The following is a 24,046-nucleotide window of genomic DNA, read 5'->3' on the forward strand; positions in this document are numbered from 1 at the left end:
GCTGGATCCCACCAGTCGACACAAAATCTTCTTTTTTTCTGACCGAGCCCCTAATTGCGCGGCTGAAACCAGCCGCGAGAGGTGTCGGTAAAGGAGAGGGCCCGTCACTCAACCGCGGCTGCGGGTCATTGTTTTTTTCCGCGGCGATTTTTTTCTCCCCACGAACGGAACAGCGGACGTCGAGCTTTCCCCTACGAGCTTGCACTCCATGTGATACGACAAAAAGGAAGACTCGGAAAGCGAATCAGATATCGTTATCCAATTTTACAACTACTATTTATTTCGTATTCACAAAATTCACAGGTCCATACAGAGTTGACGTCCTTTGTGGGGCGATCCCATGACCGAGGACGTTTTTTTGTTCTTCTCGCATTCACGTAGGCGGCTGTATCGAACCAACGCAGCCGCTGTCAAGAAGGATATTGTTCTTATTTCTTGAATGAGCGGCAAAAGAAAGGGAGGCGGACGCTCCGGTAGAACAGGGCGTGCAGCACGAAGGCTGAGCGAGGGTGAAATATTAGATTAGAGATCGCCTGTGTGTCGGGGCTCCCCTGAAAACAAAGTTCGATGTTCAGAGCGGATCCCGTACTCGATTGCGTATGGGAAAAGACAAAGACGAGGCCGCTAAACACGGACTCGCAGAGGAAGGAGTACAGAAAAAAAGGGCCGGAGCCACTACAGACTCTGGAGCGGATGGAGAGTACGTGCGGGCCAATGTGACCAGTTTTCTGATTGTGGACGAGAGGTAATGAGATTTGTCCTCAAAGCAAAGTCTACGATTGGCTTTCCTGAGTGCTCACTCAAGGAAGGGGAATAGTATCGGAAAAGAAACCGATTGACGTGGTTCGTCTCTGCAAAACTTACATTCGAGGTTCTGTTGATTATTCTGTTGGCCAAGTTGGAAATGAACCACCCTATCGGGACTCCATGCGTATGGAGCGACACAGCTCTCACCCGTCCTGGGGATGGATCGAGCAATTAAGTCATCGGATGACTCCTCGAAATTCGCTCGGTACTTGAGACCAGAGATCCTATCGAGTCTCATCATGGCACCTATTTGGAGTCTTTTCTATCCGCGAGTCGCTGGGAATCTCCCGAATAATCTAGAGGTCTTTAAGTGAAACGACCGTCGATTCGCAGAGGAGGGTCCAGGACGTCCGGAGAGCCAGCGGTTTAGATCCTCGATGAAAACAATATTCCCGACTCAATCGTTCGGCGATCGCAGGCGAACGGGGATACTCACGGCATTGCGTCGTACGAATCCTTTGGACGTCTAGATAAACTCAACGTATCGGGGGCTGCCGATTCATATCCGCGGGAATCCGCCGGCGCTGTGCTCACGCCTCCACGTCGATAATCGACAGACTCTACAGTTGACAGCTGGAAGTGCAGCTGAAGAAAACAAACGGAGACCATATGGAGCGACTAAAAGTGAAAAATAATCTCCGAAAACGAAGACATACGGGGCACCGCCAGAAACGTTCGACTCCATTCTAGCGTCATGGCGCTTGCGTGCCCCTACGTTCAGGAGTGAAATTCTTGGGAGTTTCTTAGGACTCAAGATGCTGTGCAGGATGCTCACCTGTGGTGGCGCGGCTTTGACCATGCCCTGAGGATGCAGGTGCCGGTTTATGGTGGCTGTGTGCTGTTGTGACTCTGCCCGTACTTGACTCTGAGGAGAGTCGGGCATCGACGTGGCGTTTCGCAGGATCGACGTTGCCGTCATCATGTCCTGTTGATGATCCTTACCGAGGCTGATATTACTCGCCGCTGCGTTCACACCGCCTCTAGACTGGCAGCCATTCTTATCACGTTTCCGCTTCTTCGACTGAAACGTTAAATCGATCGTTTAACTCATGTACGCGAGCCATTTCTCGAAGCCCTGAGAACTTGATCAAGACTGGGTTTTCCTCCTCGAATATTCCTCGGAGAATTTAATGAGGTAACGAGGAATTTCTCGGCTACAGCTCTAAGCCCTCAATCCTCGGGAAAACTCTTGCAAGCCAGAGAGCTGTTCGTCCCGTTCGCGTACCTTCGAGTCTTTGCTCTGTTTCACTCGATCCCTTTGATAGTACACTCCGCAGAATATGAGCAAATTGAGAACAAGCAGTGAACATCCAACCGCGACTGTAACACTCAGGGCGGTTGAATAGCCACCGTACTCCAGCAGGAGATGATCCAGAGACTTTGGCGGATGTGAAACTCCACTACTGGCGTTCGAGACGGACGCGGCGACGTGCTCTGGAGTTGAAGCGGCCGCCGAGCCTTTATGAGCCAACTGCAAAGAGAGCGATTTCGAATACGAGGCTTTCGTGAAGGGAGCCATTGAGGAACGGACGGGCTCTTCATTCGCTTCAACACAGTCCGTAAATATCCAATAAATCATCGAAGCCGCTACGATTTGCGAATAGGATTATTCTGAGCTCGGAAGGCGCAAGAGCCCAAGATACGTGAAGCTGCGAGCGCACGGCAAGGTTATGACCGGAGCTCTCGAGCTCCTAGAAAAATTACCCTGTTCTCCTGGAGAGCATGATCTTCGTCGTCGCTCACGCCCCCAGGGGCGCCTGCACCCACTTTGAAGCTAGGCATCTGTTGGAGGTTGGTTCCGAGAATGACTCCATCAAACAAATGCGGATTGTCATGCCCATCCAACAGGTGATGAGAGGGACTCACATCTGACCCACCAGACCTGGCAAATAGGATCATTTCCCAACTAAGTGACCATTGACTGCGTCCTACGGCACCAGATACAAGGAGTCAAGCGGAAAGAGAAATTCTTTCGGGAAAAACACTTCTGGGAAACGGTCGACCCCTCGAAGAGGACCACCGTTTCGGTTGAGTGGTTCCCGGGAGCAATCTACTGACCTGTGCAACATGGGTATGAGATGGTTCCACAGAGACAGTCTGTGTGCGTGATAATGATCTTTGAGCTTCGGTTTCATTCCTAGATACATGAATTTCTGATGATTTGGATCGAAAGCTGCCCAAGGCAATCTATCTAAACGGTTCCTATCCCTCGAGTTATTCCGATCGGCAGCTCCTCCATCTTCGGGAAATACACTCGGGTCCCTGGAATGAGATCTAAGCATCAGAGCGCCGTTCGGGAAATCTGTTCTCTCCTCAGAACCGTTACAGTTTTTTTCCGCGACCTGTGTGGAATTCCACGGTCACTTCCCAATAAGGGATTTTCGTCTTGAGAGGAAAATCATTAGAGTGTCCGAGACGTTTTCAATCTTTGTTCCGCTCTCCTTACGGCGATGAGCGCCGCCTCGGTCGCCGGGGGCTTACATCCGCGAGAGAGGAAAATAAGAGCAAGATGAGTCTAACCCAATTGCGCCTGGAATTTTCAGAAGTCTGCGAGCTTCCCAGCATGTTTCGTCCGTATCAAAGAGAGCTTTGATGGAGCTCTGTGACGCGGTGCACAATGGACGTAGATTCTACCCACAAAAATTGAGAACAAGTCAGCGACATAAAGGCAGCGACAAATTCTTCTCGGCGGTTTCTCCCGGAAGGACATGCAGACCACAGTTCCTGATTGGGTTCGGGACGGGGTTCTAAGAACGATTCTCCCCGCTCTCAATAAGACTATTGACGACGCTTTTCCGACGCAACATCGAGGCCGCAGTCCCGAGGACTTTGGGGAGCGCGATTATCCCGCCGGGTTTCGCATAGTTCGTTCTTGCCTAACGTACATATCTCTCCAACAAGAGCGACTTGAGAATGTAATACATTCTCAAGGGGAGGCCAGCATCCGCCCCGGCGGAACTCGGAGCTCTAGTCACTGCTTCACGTAGGTCTCGTATTTCATGAAATTGAAGAATGATTTCCCGAAAGTTCATATCCGCAGATGAAGGAGCGGTGCTCTCATTAGCCATCCTAATGGGAAAAATATTCGAGACCCATCTTCCGTCGCAGGATTCGGTCCGGCTCGAATTCCGGGCAGACCGAGCGAGCCCTCCATGCACGAGCGTCTCGCAAGCGATGGACTCTGCGACTTCAGTGAAATGTTCAGGTGATCGGACTTGCAGATCGATATTTTGATCGATGGGTTTCAGAACTGAGAAGTTTCAGTGTGGCGAACCCTCTCCTCTCAAGAACATGCCGTGCGGGCAAAGTGTGGCCGAGAGGACCGGCATGTGATTCGAATATTCGGAACGCGCCTCGAACAACAGATTCCAAGCTCTATCGGAGCCGGGCCTGGTTCCCCGGTCATTTGTCAAGTCCGGGGCTCGTTTCCCCTTCTGTCGCGAGCGACCTTGGAGCATATGATCCGGAAGGAATACGGAGGTATGACTCACCCGACGCGAGCGAAGTTACTCCAGTAGCTGACGTAGGCTTCTGCGAGGGATTGTTCGCTCTTGCTGTAGTTGCCGTCTTTGAAATGACTGTGGAGGGGTGTCAACGGGGCCCCGAACAGATACGGAAGGTCTTCGCCATGTGCGCCGCCTACCCTGTTCGGGTAGTCGCCGTGCTCTGTCATGTAGCCGAAAACGTAGACGAAAGAATTCTTCGCCACTCTCGCATGGAGACTCGCTGCCCGGAAAAGAGGAGCAACCACGAGAGCATCTCCGAGAACCTCGGCCGTAGCTGAAATAGTTTTTGATACTTAGGTCGACTTGAGCCTCTCGCCGAACTCGCTTGGTCCTCACGGACCGTTGTATCTTTGAGGGTTGACAAGAGGGAAATATCGGAAGAAAAACACTGTACAGAAAGCGGGGCGACGGCTCGGCGGTCGACTGAGGAGCACTCATGAGAAGAACGAAGCTGAAGAACGACGAAACCGGTGAGGTTTGTCCGGTAGAACAGTCGCCCGAGGCTATTGTCCCGCATTGATTGTTGGTCCGTTCCGCTCAGCTGGCCACCCTCATGCGTCGAGGATTTATTGGAACTCTCTGTCTAAGGTCTACTGAATTCCTGTTGCGACGTTTATTTCCCTCCGAATCATTGGGACAAATTGAACCAATCGTCAAAGTCCAGTGTCGCGGAAATTTCGCACAAGCAAGCTCTTGCAACGATGCTTTTTCCATGGCTCCGCTGTTCGGGACCCAGAACATAGCGGCCAATAAGCGGCCTTTTTCCCCAACGCTTATTTTCGCCGCAGATTCCCAAGCGGAAGATGAAAAACGGTATTCACCAGGGCGTCGGCAGCCCACGAGAGGAGGATGCTGTTCGGCATCATCCATGACGAAATGAGAATCTACGCTATATCTGACCGAGTATAGTCGATCTGAACGGATATCTCCCCAGGGCTCGAGGGGCTACGGACGAGACGCTGATCTGCACGAGCTTGGAATCCATGTACTCACAGTCAAGGATGGAGAGCGGATGTGGAGGGAACGGCCGAGTCCAATCGGTATATTCGTTCAGCACTGTGAGGAGTATCTCTTGTTGATGGTATGTAAACAGATTTCTCACAAGTGTTCTCAAGATCCGATCTCGTCTCTCTGCTTCGATCCCATATTTCTCTTCTTCCGCCGACATCCAATCGTAGGCCTGCAAGGGTGTGAGCATTTCGTATGACAACCAACAGCGTCGGGCCTAGAATTACTGCCGAAATGACTGAGGAAAACGACGGGGGACAAGGTGACTAAATTACCCCGAGGATGCGAGTCGAACGCTTTCCCGTTTTTTGCGAGGAAAGGTGTTCCCCCTTCCCGGCTCGACTCCCATCCCGTTGGGTGCTTCGCGCACTCCTTCCATCAGCGATCACCGAGTTTTCTGATCGTAGGACACTAAAAAGCAATGGTCCCTCATCTGCCCTACTACATGGATCTGCGATGCGGAAGGCTAGCGACAATCTTGAAACCGCTGTAGTCGGCGTTTCGGATATTGCAAGCGATGCCGATGTTCACCGAGGCAGCTGTCAGATCACAGAATGTTCGACATCGGCACGGCATGTACGGAAGCTTCCAAGCACCTTTCCAACGCACACCGCTTCCTCTGACAAAGGTTGACAGTTCTTACCAGAGGCGAAATAATAATGCCTCACAGGAGTTCATTGTTGTACCCACCTCGTAAGACGTGACTCCGAATATGGCGTCGTAGGTCTTAAGTTGAGCGACAGAATGTTCCTCCATCAAGACCAAGGGCTCTCTGGCGACTACTATGCCGTCGACGCAAGGTCCGAATGCCGAGTGATATTCCGGTGCTTCGACCTCGACGGCGATGATTTCGGCGGCAGGTCTGGAAAAACAGGAAATGTAGCAACGCTGTGGGGGACGACCGAGCAAGTAGTCTGCGTGGATAATAGCAGTCTCTCGACCTAATCCGAGAATCAGCATTTATTCACAAGATCACTAATTTACGGAGACAACAGTTCTCCGCTCGATGTCTCTACTCCTCCAGTAAAACGGTCAATTCACGCAGTTGCAACTGCACTACATGCTCCCATCGCGGGAAGGAAGCAGTTTTGAATGGTGGAGAGCAATGCTCCCGCCTCCAAGAGCGGATGCGATCGAGTCAATTATCGATCAGCAACGATTTCCTCTCGCAATCCTTGCGCAGTATATGCTTGTCGGAGCATCTTATTGCTATATTCTGGCGGAGCAAAACCGATCGCACGACGATCGGTTCGCACCTGTGGCTCAGCGGGGCCTCAGAACTTAGCGTGACCAGTCTGCTGTTTTATACGTCGACGACAGGATGGTGTCACGGAGTTCCGAGCTTCCCCGGCCCAGACACATATATTTCGTAATAACGAACACTTCGCAGCTCGCCGTCCATACATAGGAGACCCTGCGATGGAATCAAAACTTTTCTCCGAACTACTCTCTGCGAAGCCAGTTTCGTCACGATGGGGGAGGACGCGAGCCGTTAGAGCGGCGGCCATGCTGGTGGAAGAGGGCTCCGAACGCGCTCTGCATAACCACTAAATTGTGGTTTATTGTGCTGAACGTGAACAACAAAGGGACAAGATATATGGCTTACTTGGTTTTCAGACACTCGACGAGTGCCTTATTGTCCTCGATGGGGCAGTCGAGGGCTTGACCGATGCGTTTGGTGAACTTCGGAGCTTCTCGGGCGATCGCCCACGGACTGAGTGCGGATCCCGACATTAACACGGCTCGTTGAAACAACCCTGAGGACAATTGATCAATATGAATGAGCACACGACGCTCGTCGTGGGCTCGAATAGCATCCTTGGGGAGCGCCGCGAGGATTGCCATCGCACTCATATCCACTCTCAAATGGCCGGGCACAAGAGCGCGCCGACGGCAATGGATAGACACGAGCCGTACAGAACGGCTCGTCACGAGGGTCGGCACACAGAAGAGGAAACGATCACAACACGAACCTTTGGCCATTGGTGTCAACATGAGGAGATTCGCCAGGGCGCCACCCTGTCCGTGTCCTATAACGGTGACATTCCTCGTGTCACCACCGAACTCGGCGATGTTGCCCTGGATCCAATGCAGCGCGGCAACGAGATCGAGGAGACCGTTGTTCCCGCCGCGGCCGTTCTCCGAGATCGGCGGCAAGAAGCCTGCAGCAGCGTAGGCAAGGACGTTATTCAAAAATGCGTGCGTGATTACCGACTGCCGGTGCACCCGCGCGGCCTTGCGCGACCGCGCAAACTTGGGAACTGGGAGAGTTCAGCGCGCAGTTCGCGCTAAGTTGATTTCTCCCGGAGTTACGACCTAGATAAGCTGCACCGAGCGCGGCGGAACTCCCCCTTGTCTAATGACCTAATGTGTGTTTGATATGATTATCTCAGAAAGTATGGTTGAGTTGAGTTGGGCTCTTCTTGCCGAGCGATTGAACATGTGGGCAAGAGAAAACCCGGCTGAATGGCCAACATGAAGTGGATGGGGAGGAGGGATCCAGAGAGAGATACAATCTACAACCCCATCACGCCGACGACGTGTTGGAGGGGGAAACCCGCACCCGGCCGCGCCGCCTGGCCAGAGATAAAGCGGGAGGAAAAATCGCCGTGCCCCAATGAGAGGGAAGCCGGAAAAGGTTGGAGTAAACGACCAGAAGAAAGAAGCAAACGACCCCGATGAAGTGATCGTGATGGCCGGCGTCACGCGCGTTCGGCGTCGCAGCTGGCCGGCCTGCTCGAGTTGGAGTCCGCTAATTAGATAGGTTTCTTTTTTCCCTTCCACTATGTACTCGGTCTGGCTACCTATACGTTTTCCTATTTAGCAATAGCCCGAGGCTACAGCCCTCGTCATCGCATTACATTTGGTCGTCCACGTCAATGCCGGTGTTGCTACGTCCGCGTGACAGATGCGGAAAAAGTGCGCTCGAGAAAATTATTCAATACTGCTGCGCGTATTCGGATGAACCCGCGCCCCGATCGACGATCTCGAGAGGTCATTACAGCCAGCCGAAGAGCTACTAGAAAAAGAACGGGGTCACAGAAATCGAAGCGAATGGAAGGAGCCGAAACAAGCTGAGCAGCTAAACGAACGGCCGTGTATGTATGTATGTAGTGGTCGTAGTATTAGTGGTGGGAGGCACTCGCAACGCAGAGCCTCGGCCTTCGCGGTTACTGCGGCAGTAGTAGAGGGAGAAACGGTATGTAGACGCAGCGGCGGTCGACGGTTCAGTGTATCGGTAGCCGTTGTCGGTATATTAGTTGTGTAATACGGCTGATTAAGCCAATGCATGGAGGAAAAAGCGGAGGCTTACCGAAAATGCCGAGTCGGTAGTTCAGGGTTACGACGACAACATTCCCTAAACTGGCCAGGAGCGTTCCGTCCAAGGAATTCCCTGAATTCCATTCGTACGACTCTCCCTGGATGAAAACCATCACCGGGAGGTGGAGAGGGGATCGGCCCACTGGAATGAACGACGAGTGGTTGGTTAGTAATTTTATACTCTAGACTAGATACGCTTCCGTTCAGGGTGAGGAGGGAGGGGGGCGGGGGTCCTCAGAGTCCGATTGCTTCTCTGCTATCGAACTGTAGTCATAATATTATTGAGGGCGCCCTTCGGAACTGTGGGAGTTCCACGAAAAATTTCGAGCATGCCCTCGAAAGGGCAGAGAGCCTTCTTCGTTCACGGAATTCCGCTTTCGAGGAGCTGGAAGAGGGATTATTGATTGAGAGTCATGTTCTCGCCGATGCCGTCATCGAGTAATGGGAAGAAATAAAGTGAGTTTTCATGCAGAGCAGTCGTTTCAGAAGAAGGCAACGCGTGTGTTGTTTCAGAGAGGGGGGAACTGAAGCTCTTCCCGAGCTCAGTCCGAGCTACTCCCTTCGGGCATTTGAAACAGAGTTGGACTTCGTTTGAAACTTTTTTTGCATTAGTATGCCTAGCCGCCTCTCCGCCCCTGATTGCTTGACAGAAGCGGCATCGGGGGAACAATGTTCTACTCCATTCAAAGACGGAGCTTGGTACGTCCCAGCTTATGGAACGGTAAGGAATCGGTCAGCGAGGAGGTCGAGAGGTCTGCGCGCCTGGCTCATCGCAAGCGAAACGTGTCTTCCACCCGTGGAACGCCGCTCGGAGTATCATGACTTCTTTGCGGGGCTTTCCCGCATGGCAACACGCTGCTCGAGCGGGGTATGCGTCGGCGTTCTTCATATCCATCGTGGGTCGGAGCCTAGTAATTCGATACATGTTTTGGTGTTTCTGTTGGTCAGGGCGGCTCTCGCGTGTAGGGATCGCTTGGACGAGGATCGGGCGGGCCATGGAGCATTGAAATTATTGGAACAAAGCAATGTGGATAAGGAGGACGAGAACTCCGATGATTGAATGGACTGGACCGACGGGAAGGCTCATGAGGGAAGTATCATATCAACATTTAAACTGTCCCAAGACTTAATAGATTGGGCAGACGATTCGGACATGCGGTCGGCGGATCATATTTGACAGCCATGTAGGGTCTGTAAAATTTTTGTGCTTGCTCCTCATTAGGACCGTCATTCAACCGGTCTTTGCGGTCCTGTGTCGGACTCATTCAGCTCCTACAGTCATTGAAGGCCGGACTTCGGAGTAATAGGAACAGAAAAAGCGGATGGGGCGCCGACCGGACGGGGAGGCCAATGGCAACCATATTTTTCTGCAAGTCCTTACGCGAAGGCCACAGCTTCGGTTCCATATGGGAGTTTTGTCTGCGACTCGCTTCGTTTGTCCGCGCCCTTTTCGTTGACAGGCCAGCGCGCGCGGGCGGGCGGGCGGATGGACGGACGGACGGACGGACGGACGAGACCGCCAGGCAGTCGACCAGTGGGTAGGACGGTGGGCCGCTTGCTCGGCTTGGTCGGTCCATCCATTGGAGCAACGTCCACAGAGAAGCAACGGCACGGATGGACCGAAGAGGAACATTTCGCAGTGAGTAATGGGACGCGCGGACATACCGGGTCTAGGGCCCCGAAAATCCCGGGAGACGAATTATTGAAATGATCACTAGCCGGCCTCGGTCGCAGTCTCGCGAGTTGTTCGGTGACCTTGATCGCCAGCGACATCACATCCCGATGTTTCCTGATTCTTGCCCCGGACAGTTGTGATTCGGTGTTTGATGGAGCTCGAGAGTCGATACCCAATGAGCTGATCCGATCATATCCGCGACATTCGGTGGAACTGCATCAATACCGGCGGCAGCGGCGGGGTTTGGTGGTAGTGACCGCCGTCATCAAGCCGAACTCAGCTCGTCTTTGAATCATCACGAAGCGTAAGGTCGTCGACGGTCGTTGATAGATCGGGTCTGATTAACGCGGTTCCTCGACAAAGTCTCCCGATTCACAGCTTGAATTATCAATTAGTTCATTAGACTTCGAAGCGGGCGAGCCGACGCTGGAGTATATTACTTCACGTCAACGGTCTGCGCTCAGAATTTTCCGTCGCGCGGGGCCGTCAGCAGATACACTCTCGTCTTTTGGCAATCCTCGCTGAATCTACTTTAGGTGCTCTCTACCTCTCCGTCGATACCCCGCTGCGGGCACAGGCTTGACCGACCGCCCGCCTTCACCGCATCCTGTCTGTCTTCCTCGCCGGCAGTGTTTCCCGCAACCTCGGCACTAAAGCGATTCCAAGGGACTTTGTATCACTCGTCTCTATATGTCGACCAATGTCCTGCTCGTGCCGGCAGATCGGACCTCGTATATCATCATGGACATACGCAGCCTCAGACCGAGACGAACTTCTCCATCAAAGCGGCCGAAATTGATTCGCCTGAGAAGGTTTTATTGGGAAAACTGTGATTATAATTCAGGGACAAGCTCAGTGTCGAAACTTCGAATCCGCTCGTGTCGAACACTCCCTCGGCTCCTGATGAAACCACGACAGCTGCCAATCGAGGAAACCGCGGCACAAACCGACGGTTTTCGCTCCCAATTTCGATCCGGCTCCTTTCGACTACCGTACTCCGCCGAGACCTCAGGATCGCTACTCCTCGTGAAGCTTAGGACGAAGCTCCTCGAGAGTTGTCCTCGAAGTTGAATCTCAGTGCACACACTTCGCTGGAGTCGATGATGCGGGGACCCATTCGCCCGGGAAATCTTGTGACAAGACTTTCTGTTTTCGAGCGGGATCCGCAAATGCGGCTCCGAATAGTACACAAACGCTTTAGAATCAGAAAGAGTTCTCTGGTCTGGAAACCCAGCTCACTCGAAAAGGTTGCGCAACTTCCCTCCTGTGTCGAATGTCGCCGCGTGAGCTTTCGCCAACCCCACGAGCACAAATCTGAAATCGCGAGCGAGCTTGCGATACCGAGTAAACCGGTCGTCATCTCGAGAGCTTGGATCAGCGGGTCCGATCAGTGAACAGAGTCGAGCTCGTCCCTCTTCCTCGATCGCTCTCGCTGTTCGCGGTATCCCCCCAAGATCACCGAGAATCCCTCATGTGCGCTTAACTGCCGTCAGCTGGAGAGACGAGACAATGCTCAGACTGGGGACATCGACGATTCTCTCAGAAGAGATTGTTTCCCACCGCATCGGAGTCCCCGCAATGTGGAAGAGAGCGATGGATGAGAGTAAGCATTCAACCACACACACACACACACACACCCACCCGAGTCGTTCTCGCTCGAAAACTAGGTCGCACTTCCAGACGAAAGAAACATACATATATGTCGTTGGAGGGTGAAGTACTCGACGACATGCCGAGCCAGGGAGAAGTTTCGGCTAGATAGAACTGGCGGAGGCTCCGCCTATATCCTTAGAAGTTGGGAATCCTCTGAGACCCTCAGAGCGTTGGAACTTGTTATTTGCTCCGCGCTTCAGCGTCACCAACAAACGGAATCAGAAGCTACGGAAAGAAATAATAATCCAGAAACACTCATCGGCGAACGCTGGCAATTAGCATCACCTCCTCGGCAGCAGCTTGGAATCCCAGGAGAGCTCAACTTGCACTGCTGTACCATCGGAGATATGACGCGGCGCCCTCCCTTAACCGAAGCTGTAGCAGAACTCATTTATCGACGCTCGCGGTCTAGTCATAGATTCGAACGTTCCGATTGAGGTAGCGGGATTCCTCGAGTTTTTGCATCCCGGAGTCCAACCAATCAGACTGACGATAGGGGACTCGATCGGGAACTCTCTTCGGCTTTCATCGGGAACTCCCCGGCATGGAATGATGATGACAGACGCGCTCATTTCAGCGGCCCTGATTAAACCCGAGCCTCGAGCTCATCGTTCATCTCTGTGATAAGAGAGTCCAGACCGTAGCATGACGGACTTTCTGACTGCGGCGCAATTACGGGCGAATGTTTGTTGCACCTCTGGAGCTTTCATCTCCCTGTAATCGTGTGAGAGCCAAGCATATCGAGGGAGTTCCTTCCTCCCGGACACGGACCGACCGATATCTACCGATCTTTCTCTCTCAGGCACCTGCTTCCAGGCCTACCAGACGTGCGCAGCTCTCAACGCCCCCACAGTCGAGCGAAGTCGCGATCTCCACTGTCAATAGACACTGGGCGGATTGCTGTTATCGACCTGGGCGACCAATAGGTCCGATATCGACCTCCACGCCCAGCTCGTGATTGCATCGGCAGTCCACGCGGCAGTCGACCCATCGCAGGGCTATTCTGCCGAAACTTGGAACCATCCGAATAACAAGAACTATACGCAAACCTATTGCGCACTCTATGCAGGAGGGTATGAAAAACCGTTGACGTTGGCGCTGTTCTGTGATCCGTCCGAAAGAACGGTCTCCTTCGGAACGTAGTCGAATGCTGATTTCGGAAAGCGTCTCCCGTCGGGGCGGGAGGACTGTCAATGTATTGCATGCCATGCAAGCTCTTATAATGGAAAAGTCGAGTTTTTTTCCCATTCGCCTCCGTTAGAGGACGTTCGCTCAAAGACCACGACAACTGTGCGGTCCGTCCCCCGGGAATTCGTCCGTCTCGCTCACGCAGAGATTCCCTACGAGACAAAAGACGAGGGAAAAACCCGAAGGAAAAAAGCCTCTCTGCGCCGAGTTTTGAGTTGGCGAGACTTCGTTTTTATTGGGCGAGTGGAGCCTGCGCCCTCCCCCCCTTCTCGCGGCTGATTTCCGCATGCAGAACTTTGTGTGCCCACCTACATACTCGATCGGCCGCTTTACGCGCGAGCATCGTCGTTCCTCTCTTGTTCGCATTACTCTGTGCGAGTCTTTGATGCTCCCTCATCGAAAACCTTGTTTTCCGTTCGAGTGCTTTCCAACATCTCGGCAAAACCACTAAATCTCCTACACATGAATAGTATCGTGGGCTCTCCCGAGTCCCCGCCATGGCGACTGTCGCTTTGGACGATGCGTCGGGAATTCCTTTCCCGATTGATATAAATTCCGTGCGTGGACAAATTTCTGATCGACACTCCACAGCCCCATGGCCTCCGACGTGGCGGTAAAATATATGCAAGTACAACGAAGAAATTATCCAACGCCGTCGGTGCTCTCCTGAGATATCTGTCCCGTATAGGATTGTTCTCGAGATTTTTGACGCTGTTGATGTGACCCGAGACCCATTGTAAGGATGAAAAATGCCATGTGTGATGCCGAGGAAGCAGCTGAGGCATGCGTGCACAGGAGCGAGCCCGTTTACTTTCAGAAGGCGCAGCGGCGGCCCTAAAACCGACGACGAACGGCCGCGGGAATGCACGGACGGGCTTGGGAACGTTGGTCCGACGGAGACGGCGCGGGGACAACTGTGCCTTTGAACTCAAACAAATCATCACGACAGCGGTCGCGCGAGCGAGCGGGCGGACCAGCGGAAGAGCGAGCGCACAAACATGGAGGAGAAGTGACGAGCGAGCACGCATTACTTTGTCGCTGTCGACGGAAAGGCAAGCAAGTCGCTTGCGCTACGGTAGACGTGAATCTGCTGTGGACGAGACCTCGCTCCACGGGCAGCCTGACGACGGGAAGACGTCGTCTTCCAGCGAGTATTGGAGTTTCGAGTCGATGGGAGAGATGAAACGTCCTTCGATCGCATCGCCGCCGGCGTCGTCCAAAGCATTATTTACGTATATTTCACAATCGCTAATAGGTACCTAACGATTGGCGCGACTCGCTATCTGTTCTAATAGCGCAATCGCTGAGCATGACGACGGTTCGAGCACCGCATTGTGATTAGTGGCTATGACAAGCTCAAGAACGCACTTCATGATGACGATTGATAGAGCTCGGCCGCGCGTTCGCTGCGTCCTTGCATCCAGTGCCGAGCTCCTTTGTACCTCGCTGCGACGGGGACTCTCTTTTAGTTCCCTCATTCAAATCGCAATGGATTCATCCCGGAATCACGGTCTCAGAAGGACCCATCCGGCTGACCGGAAACCGAGTTAGGTTGCGGAATTCAGAGAGAGCTTCAGCCCGATTGGCTGGATTACTCCCCACGTATACCACGTGCCGTTCATCTTGGAGGCCTCTGGGATTGGGTGAATTCTCGACTTTCCATCCGAATCATTCAGCTCTCTGTAAATGCGTTATCGAATCCCAAATAGGCGTAGCGAGGGTTATTCCTCTGAACAATGTCGAGGTTTCGTGAGCAATATTAGCCACGGCTCTGCGCCGATCACGTGGTCGCTTCGGATCAAGGGCGTGCTCGCGTCATTGTGGCATACGCTCCTAATTAAAAGGTTCTCCTACCTTCAGAGAGGATCCGCGAGCTCCGAGCGAACCAGATGCGGGGCGGCACTGAGGTCGGGCAATGATCGGGGGAGCCAATCCCACGGTCTGGCCCCACGGTAATGATTGAGGTACAGGTAGAATGCCATAAATGCCTTGGGATGCCTACTTTAGAGCCGTCGTCGGAATTCCGCCTCCCTTCGATATCCCAAGAAAACTTTGCCCTAAATAGGTCTGAGCATATATTAGACCTCTCCAAGGGAAGAGTACTGAGGCCCATCATTTTGCGCCTAATGATGGGATCATGACGTCTCCAGAACATTTGCGCGGTCCAATAAAACCACTCCGCTTCCGATGATGTGGTTCCATGTGCCCAGACCCAGATTGGCGTACAATACGGACTTGATTTAATATGCTTTATTTTGCCCGTCTTCAGTTTTCTGACGCCATTTCCTCTGCATTCTCCCCAGGTTTCCAGTTCTTGAACTTCTGATCCCCGGTCATGATTTCCCACCTCTTCCGGACTCGGGTGATCGAGAGAGGACACCAGGCGACGGCGCGATTCTCTCGCCTAAAATAATTTCTCCGCGCGACGTCTGAGCGAACGAGCGAGAACTCGCACGGGAATGATAAACAAAAAAGGTGGAAGTTGGTGAGGCATGCGTCAACTCCGGCTTTCCCTGCGCATGGTGGCACCTGACAGAAGCGCTAAAGCGTTGAGACGATTTTTGCGTTTTTTTCGGCTCGTGGAGGCGACGCGAACGGAGAGTGCTCTTGCTGGCGCTTCTCTGAACGTATGGGTAGCATCCATAATGTCGCACTGCGTCCCAAGTTATTCTGTGCTGCTTTGCCTAAAGGGGCGCTCGGGATCCTGCGCTCATACCTGCCCGGGGATTGTGACCGCCCTCACGATGGGCTGGAAACACTTCTCCGACTGTCAGGGGAAATCACGACAGAATACAACAGAACCTGCACAACTCGCCGGATGGAACTTATAGCAGATGGATGAATTTCTCGATTGGGAGCGTGGCCGGATAGATTCCCTGCTCTTCGCTACGGAAGATTGTCTGCAGCTGTGGACTTATCGACCGCTGTCTACCATGGACGGTTCCGTCGGGAATTGCGTCTTTTGTGTACGATTATTACGATCCATATTGACATGATTTATACATTCTCTGTCCGTAAGGCAATGCACCTACCCGTTCCACATCTGAATTTCTCCACCGTGTTCTTTCATGTGGGAGATGTGGGAAAAGCCCTTAGCGAATATACATCCGGTCGTAATGATATTCGCTTCTGAAGATACTCCTCGCTCCAAACCTGTTTACCGTCGAGACAAAGAGGCTCATCCGAAAAGCTGTACCATTATCGGAGATAAAGATCTAATTCGCCGGCGAGAAGAAGTTGATGAATCGATATTTCTTCGTCATTTTTCCCGTATCCCATAAATCCTCTGTATCATCTTCGCATCCGCTGTCGCCTCCCGTCCCGCTCTGCTCGTTGTGCGGCATCGGATTTCAGCAGCACGTACGGTGGTTTCTCGGGCGAGAATAAGAGAAGACTTCCGCCTGAGCTGAGCTTCAAGTTCCGCGCAAAGAATATTCAAGCTCGAGATATCTCGATGTTGGCGCAGTACAACCCCCGCAGAGCAGCCCGAGAGCCGAAAGGAAGAGGGATTTCTTTTTTCCTCCCCATAAGTTGTTTATCTCGCCCGTGAGTGATGTCCTCGATCCGAATATTGTGAATTCCGGCTCAACTTCTAGCGAAGAGCGATGTCCTCGGAGATATGTAGGGAAGGAAAGAGTGATCCGTTTATCCGGTTCGAGTTTCATCGACTAATCCCAGCGAATCGTTTGAGCAAGAGTCGTGGAGTCCTCCGAGCTTCCGTGATGATCAGGGGCAAACTTTGCCGCCGTCGAATCAATTAGATCTCGTTCGGATTGGCGGGAGAAAACTTCGTGGTTCGGAAGATCTCCACGCTGGAAAAAGTGAAGGGACGCAATAAGCTCCGCGAGTGATTCCAGTCTGCGGTGTCATGGTAGGCAAATCGGCGCGAGCGACTCTGCTTTGTTTACAGCCCCACTTCCGCCGAGGGCGGCGAGAGAGGAAAAAATCGTTTTGAACCCCAAGACGAGAGCCTCCCAACGGGTTCTCGCACAATCAGCGTTTTGCTTGTTGAGTAGCGACGAGCGGCGTCGAAGAACGGACGATCCGACGGGAGAAGGGAGAGACGAGGCACACGGGCAGTCAGAGCGCGAGATCCTGCTCTTGAACTTGCTTTCGTCCTACACAAAGGCCGAGGAGAAAAGGAGCGGAAAGCGAACCGCGTTCGAGCCGCCAGAGGCGGGTTCGTCGGGTATAGGGGAGAGGTAGGGGTGGGGGCACGGTGCATGGGTGGGAGTGGAAAACGGGCGGGGACGGCAAAAGGCAAATCGAGCACTGCCAATGCAGGAAAGCAAATCAATAAAAGTCGTCCTCTGTTGCCCCGCTCATTCGAGACGTTCGGTCGGAAGCTGCGTTGAGTCATGGCGGCTCGTGTGCAAACACCTGCCAGGATCTTAGTCTTCCGGCATGCGTCGCCAGGCTTGCTGTCGCTCTGTTAGCGTGCGAGGCAGCAAACAATGAGGAATCGGCGCCGACGGTCGTGTCGCAGTTCGTTCACTCTTTTCCTTTTCCAGCCACCTGATCGTTCCGAGCTTCTTCCGATGACTTTCGCCGAGACTCGCTTATCCGGTCTCCTTCTATTGATAGGGGAATCATGAGAACTGTTGTATTGATGCTGAGACGGATAAATCCATATGAGGTAGTTCCTTGGGACCGTCGATGCGGGAAGAGATAAACAATAGAGAAGTGAGCGGATTGGCTGAAGCGAGATGGAATTCGTACAGTTCGAGTAGGTCGGAATTTCTAATGAAGGCGTGTCCATCTCCCGAAGAGGAAGACCGATTGAGAGTCGTACCGCGGATTCATCGACGTCCAACTAGCCCCGACTCTCTGTCCTGGCTATTAATGTAGCAGCTCCCCGACAACGAGATAAGTCCCCGATGTTTGCCGATGGAGGCAAGAAGCTCTCCCTCCGGCTTCGACAAAAAAAAAAGAGAAAGCCGAGATCGGACCCTGTCAGCAGTCTTGTTCGTCGCGCATCACCCGGAGAGCTTTTGTTCATAAAGGATAATATTTTCAAGCTGCGTATAAAGTGCCCGCGGTTTCGGGTTGCTGTGGCTGCCAATGGAGGCGCTGCTGATGGTGTTGGGAGTGGTGGCGAACGTGGGGTTCGCGGGGGAGCTGCGAGCCATACGACCAAGAACGTCCAATCAATTTGCTCCAGACAGCCGTCTCTCGTTACCATCAGCATAAAGTATAGGCACGTTCAGAACAGGAGGGATTAAACTATCCATGCTCGTATCTCGGAGGATCAGCGAAGCGTGGCAACTCCGTAAGCGATCGAAATTTGTTTCATTTTTTCCTTATCTCTGCCTTTCTCTTCTGGCATCGTTGCTCGGCCTTGTGAAACGATTCTCTTGAAGAGCCCACGGTCATGAGGAAATCACCTGTCAGCGGTCGTCTGGAGTTGGTTTAATGAGGACGTCCTCGAGCAGCTCCGGGCTCGACAAGAGCTCATATCCTCATCAAAAGAAAATTCCATCTCCACCAACGACTCCTAATGCGCCACTTCGGCGGCTCGGCGGTGTGGAGCATATGTCTGCCCGCTAGAGGTATATCAAAACAAATGCTCGTATATTTTCCTTCGCCAAGACGATCTTGCGTATGTTTGTTCGGGTTCGTGGTCATGTAGTATGAGGAGCCCACTCGACACTGCCTATCGCTCAACACTCACTCGTCGGGGACGCATATACATACCACGTACGCTCACAACCACGCGACTCCTTTGACGAGCTCTAGAAGCGACGGCTGCTTGAGCATCAACAGCCTGAAGCCACGCAGTACCGCGGGCGGTGTGTTCACAAGTTGGTTACTTCCTCATCTTCATCAACAGCGTCCGATGAGAGATTCGCCCCAAGTCGGGCATTCATCCGAGCCGCGCCGATGGCCGGCTCCCTATGAGTCGAAAAGTCTTTCGCTCAGACTCCGGCCGGCGTGGCGTTTAACTTTCCTAACGCACTTGTATGAGTTAAGAGGAACTGAAGACAAAAAAAACGACGCGATGCGATGGCTGAATGAGGGAGCACCGTCGCAGATTCAATTCTCGGCCGCGGCGTTCCTTCTTCCCGTCCTAATTTTCGGCTCCATCCATTCCTCGCAAATCCATTTTTCCATGGCTCCGCTTAGATTTGATTTTCCAAAGGTGCGGAGCACTTCTACCCAGAACGAATCGATGGCCCTGTTTTGCCGGAGTGCCATCGACTTTGATCTCGCCAAAGCTCCGATGGCTCCTGAAGACCAATCAGACTAACTCTGTCAATTTGAGAGTTGCTTTAGACTCGGTGAAATGAAAAAAATGAATATCAATTATGGCAAACGACCCTTTGAATGCTACTGCGTGAACCCAAACTGAAACCTCATCCAAAGAGTGGCAACGGGCCAAACGGACGAACTGAGGCCTCTGGATTCACTAAGAGCCAAGTCTCTGAGAGGCGCGAGAATGAGCGGAGCGTTGAGAACTTTTTGCTTGTCACCAAATGAATTAAATAAGCACCGGATGTCGGAGTGAAGTCAAAGAGGGGGCGATGAATAATGTGAATCTGAGTATTAAAAATGAAGAGCGCGAAGCATCCTGTTTTCCCCTGCCTCGTCACTCACGCTCCGCGAGCGGAGAGAACGTGCTCCGTCTAGTGAGAGGAGGGACCGAGGAGATGGTTAGCTTCTTTCGAGTAGCAAACTAAGAAACCGCCGAAAGACCGCGTCTCTCCGTGGGAGCGCCCGATTTCTTGTTCCGTCAGCCGTTCCGAAGGATGGCAAGCTGGAAAATCCCTAGGACTAACCGAAGACTCAGAAGTGAGACTAGCGCCTAATATCGGGTGGAAAACGTCGCGAGACCCACGCAGACTTGTCGAAATTTTATTCAGACTCGTAACATCACAAATGCGGTGGGAAGAAGCTGCGGGGGAGGATGAGTGGGCGATTGGTCTCTGGATCAGACGGAAATAATATTTTCCGGTATACGACCGACCGAGCTCGGAATCGAGTCCTTCAAAGAAACTCCTTGGAGCCCTCCAAGTATTTCCCGATTGGATCAGAGAGTCTCAGCGGATGACAGACCTCGGTTTTTTCTCGAGGAGTTCGATTTCGTAAGCGTGCGGACAGCCCATCAATTCGACGTAGCAGCTGGGCCGCGGTCTGGAGTTCCAACAGCTGGATTTTAGGAGGATCTTATGACGTTGTGACTTGTCTCCTCTTAAATCTCTCGGGTCTTTGAGCTCACTCAGACACGGATATCGAGTACCTCGAACGCCCCTATTATCAGAGGGAGCATCTTGATCCCGAGCATCCAATGATAATGGGTCGCAAGCCAACAATGGAGGGGATATCTACGCCGAAACTGATCGCGACATTAGGGCCGATGTTGTCACGGTTGTTGGCGTTTTGTTGTTGTCGGCCGGCTCCGACGGGAGGGGGGGGAAAGCAGCAATCACAGCGGAGCGACAATTGAGACAATCTTATTATTTATTGGCGTCAAGGCACGCCATTTGTTCGTTGTTTCCTCCTCCCCTTGCTTCACGCTTTGCCGCCTCTGTGGATAGCTTCGGTTGTCGGCGAACATTTTCTATCGCTCCCCTCACAGCGAGCACGACAATCAAAGCCCGAGCAAGGAGGCCGGGGGAGAACAGTGTTCGGCTGGAGGGAGCAGGCAGGCTAGCAGCGACGACAGGAACAGATATAAAGAGCAGGCAAGGACACAAGCATTGGAATAGAAGGGGGCACGCTCCTGCTCCCACCGTGTGGCACACAATCGCTCCGATGTCCTGATACAGGACAGACTATCTGAATAGGGTCCCATGAAGACGACCGTGTGAGCAAGAGTCCGTACAAGCATCATGGGATGAGGTCGGAAAGATGGTCGCCGTGGGAAAGGTTCGCGGGAAACAAGATCTAGATCTCACCTCCTGATGGCGATTCATTGAGCTTATGTGGACCTATCCCGGGAACAAATCGAGAACGAGACGGTTCCGTATGTAAACATGTGTCATGGGGGGATCTACGGTCCAATTTCTACATCGAACCCGATGGTCGCGCGGACAAATTGATGCATGGGTTCAGTTTATTCGTCTCATCGATTTGCATCACATGAATGTTATTTTATACAAATGCCTGCAGAGCAGCGAGCCGCGTTCGAGGTCCGAATTCCGTGGTCAGGACCCAGGACGTCGGGCATCGGTCAATGGCGTTCATCGTGGAATCCTGATCCGCATCACCAGAATTGATTTTCGCTCGCTCCACGGGACAAAAAGGGGGCGAGAAAAACTTGCTTGTCATTCAACCTGAGCCTGTAGGAGCGTGCTGTCACTGCTCGTTGGGGTCCCTCCATTGCAGACTACATGAGCTCAACTTTTATCAAGAGCCGGCAAGAGCTACACCTACCGACGTATGGATCAGAAGTGTCATATCAACGAGTGAGCTGTCCACGTATAGCCGCCGTTCCCATGTCACGTCTCCTAATGCCTCAGTTGGTATAACTTTCAATCCGGTAAGCATACCTGAGCTGAATTCTACTGATGACGCCGCTATTCAACTTGAGACAAGGACTACCGACGTTCGCAGGACGACTACCGTGACTGGGAACGAACTCCCTTCCGTCGGGAGCTCGCAGAAATGACACACTGATAGAAAGGTGCTGTCTAGAGGCTTCCGCTCATTTTCACAGTCAGCTCGATGTTGGCAACACGTTGCTTGACGGCTGGTTGCACACGAGGACGCCGTGTGGAGGGCTGTTTCATTTGCGATGGCATACGCAAGCGTACAGAGCCACTTGAGCCGGTGGGTCTACACCGCGTGCGGCGGAGCAATACGCGCGAACGAGCGAACTGGACATATACGGTAGTATCTGATTTGAATAGCAGAATTCCGCGAGAAAAGGAATATACGACAGTCGGGGACGACTGCTACTCGTTGCCAGCCAACGACACTCATGCACCGCGAAACTCGCGTAACGTCGTCGCCGGGAGCTCGTTTACAATACATACAATGTGAGCAAGGGAACTTACCGACCGCCGGCGAGTAGATATTGAGGTACAGACAGTCTTCGCTTTGCTTCTGCAGAAAGGGCAGCAGCCGTCGCAGGTACTCATATCGACCGCGAGGCATGACTTTTAGTGCTTCGGTCTCGTTTTGGATATTCGGCGGTTTTTGTGGACACACCGGCGCGAAACGGTCCGCCATCCGGATGCCTTTCCACTGAGTCGGCGTGCCGGGCGGCATGAAACGCATATTTCCCAATGGCGGTGAAGCGTAAGGCACCCCTAGAAACACCTCAACTGGTTGAAGGTTTTGACGCACCGCTGATTCGAGGGTAACTATACTTCCTTTAAGAGCTCCGTAGCGCGTCGTCACCGTTCGAGAACTCAAACGGGTGCACCGAACGACGGGCATGAGCGTCAGCACGAGTAGGACGAAGGCAGAACGCCGTATCGATGGGCGGAGTTTGCGAACCATTGCACGGTTGCGTAAGGAGAATATTATTTCCGGGAACGTATCCGTTTTGTGAACACTGTGTCACGAACTGCACACTGGACGCCAGTCACTCTACGTGGCTCTACCGCATCATCGTCTTCGTTCCCGAACTGAGTCCGAGCCGCTTCTATCCTAAGACGGTGACTTTCCGTGAATCAGACTCGATTGCCATGACAGACACGTGACGATATCAACTGATCTCATCTTAGTTCCAGCATGCGTTTCCCGCCGGGTCTCGGGACTCCTCTACGGGGAAACCGTTCAGGAGGACGAGGAGGAGAATTTTGGAAAGGGCAGCATCCGATCTCTTCCCCGAAGCTCGTCTCTTTCCCAACCTCGGGTAGGAGCTGCGGGAGGCTCTGAACGAGGGAAGAATGTATCGAGTACGAAACCAGAAGAACAATCTGAGACTTGCGTTCTCGTAAAAACCCCCGGGATCGGGATTTTCCAGCACCGATTTTCTGCACCAGAGATTTAGGCACTTATCTCGCGCCCTCGTCCGCTTGTTCCGTATGCTCTGAGGATTGAGCACGTTTAATGAACAGGGATCACGGGGGGATCATTCATCGGGAAAGGACATTTTTCCGCGTTTGATCGCCCTGGATGCGAACAAGCGGGAGTCGGGTCGGGAGGGAGCGACTCGGATAACGGAGTCCCCGGTGACAATCGGGGGAAACGCATTTGGATTCCCCCGAAAACCCACGCACCGGGCTCGGTTTCAGTTGAGGCAAATCAAGAATAGATCTCAGCCAGAGCGGGAGAAATCCAGCTCGGTGTCCGTGGCCGACATTGAAATTCCGCTACCTCTGTCTTTCCCGCTCCCTCCAACGCGGGGTCTGAATGAAAATATCGGCGGCGGTGGCGGGGCGAAGACGAACATTTTCTGCTCTTCGCACGTACTCTTCGCTCCGTCCTATCGTTTCCTTTTTTCCGTCGCCTCGTTCTATTAAGCCGCCAGAGGCAACAAAGAACAAGCCACCACCGCCGCCATGGCCGCTACCGCCGTCTGTAGCAGCTAAAGAAGTAGGAGCGGCCGCGGCTTCGTTAACGCGTAGCCCAAGCACCCAGCTGTTGCGCCTGGCAAGAGCTCCGCTCGACGAACAGCCGAGTATTAGAAGTAGGAAGGAAGAAAGAAGAACGCCTCGGACTAACCAGCAGCCTCCGTGGCCCGTGTGCGTGTTCCGTAAGTCTGGTAAGAAGAACACTTATCCGCACATGCCTTCGTTCCAAACAAGAACAAAAGAGGGGCTCTCATAATCCCGGCCTCGCTCAACGTCTAAGTGAGCAGCCGACCTGGCCGCCAATCCAACGGCCAGAGTCAATCAATCAGGGCTAGGAGTGAGGTATTGAGCTCGTGCACGTTCTGACATCAGCGCGGATGGGGGGCGTCTCTGTTTTCAGCGCTCCGTCCGCATGCATGAGCATG

At 52.9% G+C, this 24,046-nt stretch overlaps 1 protein-coding gene across 1 annotated transcript; it reads right to left on the reverse strand.

The window, feature by feature from the left end:
* Positions 1-522: 522 nt before the first annotated feature.
* LOC100906159 (neuroligin-2) lies at positions 523-22,838 on the reverse strand. Its single transcript, XM_029111123.1, has 14 exons — positions 22,155-22,838; positions 8,635-8,784; positions 7,295-7,483; positions 6,928-7,078; positions 6,012-6,183; positions 5,307-5,493; positions 4,299-4,587; positions 2,866-3,069; positions 2,512-2,689; positions 2,033-2,341; positions 1,583-1,828; positions 1,244-1,392; positions 865-959; positions 523-551 (listed from the first exon to the last, which is right to left on the reverse strand). The coding sequence occupies exons 1-14, from the start codon at positions 22,600-22,602 to the stop codon at positions 523-525; spliced, it is 2,796 nt and encodes a 931-aa protein (XP_028966956.1). The 5' UTR covers positions 22,603-22,838.
* Between the last annotated feature and the right edge of the window lie 1,208 nt (positions 22,839-24,046).

Source organism: Galendromus occidentalis, unplaced genomic scaffold (assembly GCF_000255335.2).
Source record: "Galendromus occidentalis unplaced genomic scaffold, Mocc_1.1 scf7180000077293, whole genome shotgun sequence".
Classification (NCBI taxonomy): domain Eukaryota; kingdom Metazoa; phylum Arthropoda; class Arachnida; order Mesostigmata; family Phytoseiidae; genus Galendromus; species Galendromus occidentalis.

Bases quoted from the DNA above. Each gene is read 5' to 3' on its own strand.
- LOC100906159 (XM_029111123.1), bottom strand. From the start codon at position 22,602: ATGGTTCGCAAACTCCGCCCATCGATACGGCGTTCTGCCTTCGTCCTA. The intron at 8,785-22,154 runs GTAAGTTCCCTT...CGTTCATTCCAG, and splicing joins TATCTACTCGCCGGCGGTCG to TGGGCCGATCCCCTCTCCAC. The intron at 552-864 runs GTAAGTTTTGCA...CTTTGTTTTCAG, and splicing joins TAATCAACAGAACCTCGAAT to GGGAGCCCCGACACACAGGC.